General features: G+C 44.8%; 1 protein-coding gene across 1 annotated transcript in view; it reads right to left on the bottom strand.

Moving 5' to 3' along the window:
• Positions 1-4,975, bottom strand: part of BFSP1 (beaded filament structural protein 1) — a 39,634-nt gene extending 34,659 nt beyond the window's left edge. Inside the window, exon 1 of the mRNA XM_039256522.1 lies at positions 4,602-4,975. Coding sequence (XP_039112453.1) covers positions 4,602-4,975 — 374 coding nt within the window. The remainder of the gene's footprint in view (positions 1-4,601) is intronic.
• Between the last annotated feature and the right edge of the window lie 1,025 nt (positions 4,976-6,000).

The raw sequence follows: 6,000 nt of genomic DNA on the forward strand, positions 1-6,000 counted from the left end.
CCAGAAATTATTTTCTAATTGCTAGTTAGCTTTGAAAATAAAATTGTTAGCAAAATCCAAATTTTCTCATTGGCCTTTCCTGCTAGAAACATCCAAGAATTTCTGTTGCTTAAAAACATGTTTGATAAATAATGCAATAATGTGTTATTGTGGGTGATTTTCATGCTGTAAAGACAAGTCTAGATATTAAAGACAAGTGATTTCTGCTAGGAATTTACCCAAGGGATATAGGAATGCTAATGCATAGGAGCACATGTACCCCAATGTTCATAGCAGCACTCTCAACAATAGCCAAAACATGGAAAGAGCCTAAGTGTCCATCAACGGACGAATGGATCAAGAAGATGTGGTTTATCTATACCATGGAATACTATATGGCAATGAGAAACAATGAAATCTGGCCATGTGTAGCAATATGGATGGACCTTGAAGGTGTTATGCTGAGCAAAATAAGTCAGGCAGAGAAGGACAGCTACCATATGTTTGCACGTATAGGAGGATTAGGAGGAACTTAATGGAGGACCGTGGGGGAGAAGAAGGGGGGAAATAGTGGGGGAGAGGGAGAGAGGCAAAGCATGAGAGACTCTTGAATGCTGAGAACAAACTGAGAACTGATGGGTGTAAGGGGGGAGGAGGAGATGGGTATGGAGGAGGGCACTTGTGGGGATGAGCACTGGGTATTATATGGAAACCAACTTGACAATAAACTGTTAAAAAAAAATCCACATTCAATGGTTAAAAAAATAAAATAAAATAAAGACAAGTGATTTCATTATAAAGACTTCATAATAAGAAATCATAATATGGGGTACCTGGGTGGTTTAGTCAGTTAAGCATCTGACTCTTGGTTTCAGCTCAATTCATAATTTCACAGTTTGTGAGTTTGAACCCCTTATCAGGCTCTGCCACTGGCAGTGCAGAACCTATTTGGGATTCTTTCTCTGCCCCTTCTGCTCTTTCTCTCAAAATATATAAATAAACTTTAAAAAAAAAAAGTTTTAACAAAGAAATAATGATATATTTGTATACATATTCACATAAGTGAATATACAAATGAATTCATAAAGAACACATTGGCTTCAATTATCTGATTGTTTCACATAATTATTTTTGGTTGTTAGCAATCCGGACAATTGATGGTATTCATTAATGTATTTGGGTAGTTTTGTTTTTATTTCATCTGTTTTATTTAGTCTTTGTTTGATGTGCCAAAAACCTGATTTTGAAATTATTCAACTATCCAAGAAGAGAATATGCCTACCAAGGCTGGATTATTTTCACCTGGCTTTGGCTAACCAATAACTCACCCCTGGGATGTAAAACCAAATTTGGTGTGTATGCACCCCTGCATGAAAATAGGTATGATTTTTATTATAATTTTCAAATCCCAATACCTCAATTGGAATATCAAAGTATCTGCAAGGGGACAATGGGAAGGAATAAATTAATGAAAATTATTAAATAAATCACAGAGCCTGAAGGGACAGCTCCACGATAAACGTATAATTCAGAACCAAGTAAAATCACCAAAAGACAGGAAAACTCAACACAGCCATTTCTTCAATGAGGGCTCAAAGGAGTCATGTTCGTCCAGCCAAATCTCAGTAGACTGGGGCCTGGTAACCAAGACCATTTGGGGATCCAGGATTTACTGTCAGCTCATGGAGCTGCTCTGGGTGTCTAAAACAGTGTATACTTCCCTTTGCTTTAGAAAACATGAGCTTCATTTGAATGACGGTCTTATCTCTGAGCCTCACTCCCCAGGAATCCAAGAACAGCTTCTCTTCAAAATACTGTTCTAGAAAGCATAAGGTGAGAAAATCCAAGTTCAAGTCTCCTGCCACCCACAGTTTTCCCAGGAAGGGCTGTAACAGGTGGATTTCCAGATCCCTTCTTCCAGCTCCAAATCTGTTTTTAGGGCTCAAACCCAGAAACAGGACAGATAGGAATGAAACCAATGAGTATGATCTGATAAATACGTTCAGTACACACTGTTGAATAACCTGCCCAAGATTCAGATTAAGAACGTGGAACTCAGGGGCACCTGGGTGGCTCAGTCAGTTAAGCGTCTGAATTACGCTCAGGTCATGATCTCACAGTTCGTGAGTTTGAGCCCCGCGTTGGGCTCCGTGTTGACAGCTCAGAACCTGGAGCCTGCTTCGGATTCTGTGCCTCCCAATGTCTATGTCCCTCCCCTGCTTGTGTTCTATCTCTCTCTCTCAAAAATAAATATTTAAAAAAACCCACATTAAAAAAAAAAAAAAAAAGAACATGGAACTCAAACATAGAGCATGTTTGGAGAAGACCCACTGACTACCCTAGGCCAGGGGTCCCCAAACCTGGCTGTTCACTGGAATTATCAGTGGAGCTCATAAAACTTAAAATTCCTGGGCCCCATCTGAGGTCGAGGGTAGGGCCTGGAATCTGTATATTTAAATAAATTTATAATTTTTAAATGGGTAAATCTCTTACACGGCTAGACAATTTTTTTTAATTACATAGAAAGCTGTTCCATTAAAAGCCTCCCTCTCTCTCCTGTTGTCCAGCTCCTACTCCCATATCCTCCACATGTAATCAGCGTCATGGGGTTTTGGCCTGTGTCTGTTTGTGCCCCCTTTTTCCTAATGCAAACAAAAAATTTTACTCTTCTCTCCTTTCTTTTTAAAGTAAATGATAGTGGGGTGCCTGGGTAGCTCAGTCGGTTAAGCATCTCCCTTCGGTTCAGGTCATGATCTCACGGTTCGTGGGTTCGAGCCCCATGTTGGGCTCTGTGCTGACAGCTCAGAGCCTGGAGCCTGTTTCAGATTCTGTGTCTCCCTCTCTCTCTAACCCTCCCCTGCTCATGCTGTCTCTCTCTCACACACAAATAAATAAAACAGTAAAAAAAAATGTTTTTAATATAAAAAAATAAACAATAGTAACATGCTATTCCCTTTTCTACCATTGGGTAGCATTCCATTGCATAAATGAAGCACAATTTGCTCGCCTATGAATAGGCATTTAATTTCATTCCAGGCTTTTGTATTGCAGATCACACTGCCACATTGGCATGCCATTTTACACCTGCTGGAGCATCAAAAAATAAATTCCTTGAAGTGGTCCCTGCAGAGTAAATACAGGTCCCTGTATTTATAGCCTGGGAAGATGGTGACAAATTGCTGAGCATCCTTTTTTCTTTTTAATAGTTCTTCAGGTGATCTTTTTAAAAATGTCTTGTGATTATTTATTTATTTTTGAGAGAGTGCAAGCCAAGGCGGGGCAGAGAACGAGGGACGCAGGATCTGAAGCAGGCTCTACGCCTACAGCAGCAAGCCTGGTGTGGGGCTTGAATTCACAAACCGTGAGATCATGACCAGAGCTGAAGTCCCACACACAACTGACTGAGCCACTCAGGTGCCCCAATTCTTTTTTTTTTTTTTTTAAGTTTATTTATTTTGCGAGAGAGACAGAGAGCAAGTCGGGGAGGTGTAGAGAGAGAGGGAGACAGAGAATCCCAAGCAGACTGTGCAGTCAGTTCTAACTTACATCATAACCTGAGCTGAAATCAAGAGTCAGACACTTAACTGACTGAGCCACCCAGGTGTGCATGCCCCATTCTTCAGGCGATCTTATCACCATATTCATTCTATAGGAAAGGCAGACATGCCTTGGACCCTGGCTTCTGAAGCTTGAAGCTTAACTCCACTTCTAACCAGCTCCTGGGTGATGGCAATGCTGTCCATCCACAAGCCACAATCTGAGTAGCAAGACTCTAGAGAACACACATTGAAATAATCTCCAGGTATCAGCTACGATGTGGTAATGCTTAGACTTAGCATGCAGAGGACCTGAACTCCGTCCGGTGCTGGGATTCACTAGCTGAGTGATCTTGCCCTAAATCTTGACATTGTCTAAGCCTCAGTCCCATCATCTGCAAAACAGGTGCAGTACCATCTATTAACAGGGTAAGGCTGTGAGGATCAAATAACATGAATGTATCTCAAAAACACTTGTGCTGAGCAAAAGGAGCCAGACATATAAGCACGAATCTGTAAGATTCCATTTTTGTGAAATTCCAGAACACGCAAAATTAATCTACGGTGACAGCAATCAGAAGACTGGGCACCTCCGGGGTTTTTGTGGAGGAGGGGTACAGACTGACCAGGAAAGGGCAGGAGGGAACTTTCTGGGGTGGTGAAAATTCCCTGCTTGTCTGCGTAAGATACATGGGTACATACATTATCAAAACTCACTGAACCATGCACTTAAAACCTGTGCATTTTTTAAAGACTTTATTTTTAAGTAATCTCCACGCCCAACGTGGGGCTCAAATTTACAACCCGGAGATCGAGTCGCTGGCTCTACCGACTGAGCCTGCCAAGCGACCCAAAACCTGTGCGTTTTACTGCATGTAAATTATACCTAAATGTTAAAGCACATTACAAGCAAATGATACCGTTTCATGCAAAGCTTGTAGTGCCGTCGGAATGGAAGAGGGTCCTAGGTGAGGGAGAGGCACCGTGGTGCGCGCGCCCTCTGCGGGGCTGAAGTCCTGGGTCGCCAGGCGACAGCCCACGCCCTGCCTCCGCTCCCCCAACCCCTCTGCCGCGCCCGCCCCTTACTTGCAGCGGAACTCGTCGAGAACGCGCTGCGCCTCTGCTCCCTGGCGCTCCAGCCGCGTGCGCTCGGCCGCCAGGTCCCGGGTGCGCTGGAGGTTGCTCTCGACGTGGCGGGCGAGGGCGTCCTCGGGGCCGGCCAGCTCGCCCAGGCGCTGGAAGGCGTCCAGCTGCCTCCGGAGCACGGCGTGGCGCTGTTCGAGCGCGCGGGCCCGCTGGACGTGGGCGGCCACGCGCTCGCCGAGCCCCTGCAGCGCGGCCAGGCTGGGCGCCGCCGCCCGGCCCTCCGCCAGGCTGTTGGGCTCGGCGGCGCGCGGCGCCTCCTCGGCGCGCTCGTACTGCTCCTTGCGGGTCTGGAAGACATAGCTGCGCCGGTACATGGCTCCGGTGCCGGGGAGCGCGCGCGAACAGGCTCGGGGAGGCTGTGCGCCCAGGCGGCGGGCCGCTAAATAAACATCGGGGGGGCCCGGCAAGCTGCTGGGACGTTCCAGAGCTGGTCAGCTGTTGAGCTGGACGCGGTGCCCAGCCTCCGGGAGAATAAAAGAGCAGCAGGCCTGCCTTTGTGCGCCGGATTAGCGGACCATGCAGCTCTGGGGGTTGGAAGGTTACACGGGGCAATGAGGTTTTTGTTCGTTGATTGTTAAAGCCCGTTGCTCTGTGACTGAATGCAGGGTCAGGAGCACAATGGAGGCATGCCTGCTTCCTCTGGGAATTGTGAAGGAAGCCCGAGGGAGCTTGTTAAACTTGGACTAGCTCAAAGGCCCACGGACCCCTCGCTTTGTCTCCTCTTTTTCGGTCAAACTCTCAATTACAGACCTTTTCAACAATACCATGTTTTTTTTCTGATCACGTAAGCAATTCTTTTGCATAATTACAACATGACACTTAGGAACCCTCATTACGTTAGGGGTCTTAAGCAAGGATGCAAAATAATGGCCCAGCTCAGAAAATTGTGATGTGTGCGGCAAGCAAGTTCTTACTAATACTTGTGCATCTGCGTGAGGAAAACATTCTTTGTGCAACTTAAGAAAACAGATGCACGGTTATCATTCTAACGTTCTCCTTGCTCTCGTGGATTCTGCCATCCTTTCCGGAGTAGAAGCAAGCAGAGTTCCATCAGGATATTGGCATAATTGATTCTTTGAACTAAAGAAAAAATCATTGCAGCCTAAAAGATTTAATTGGCCAACTCTCATTTAGAGAATAAAAAGAAGTTTTTTTGCCACTATGTTTAATTTTAATCTGTATTGTGGAAATAACAAAGCTAGGCTTTAACAAATTTAAAAGTAAATTGTGAGTGTTGAAGGAAACTAATAGCACTTGCTAAGAATGTGCCTACATAATGAATATTTTGACATGTCTCCAATTTATTTTTTTATATTTATTTTTTTTTGACAGAGAGGGG

Source organism: Hyaena hyaena, unplaced genomic scaffold, assembly GCF_003009895.1.
Source record: "Hyaena hyaena isolate Hyena2069 unplaced genomic scaffold, ASM300989v1 scaffold_579, whole genome shotgun sequence".
Taxonomy (NCBI): Eukaryota; Metazoa; Chordata; class Mammalia; order Carnivora; family Hyaenidae; genus Hyaena; species Hyaena hyaena.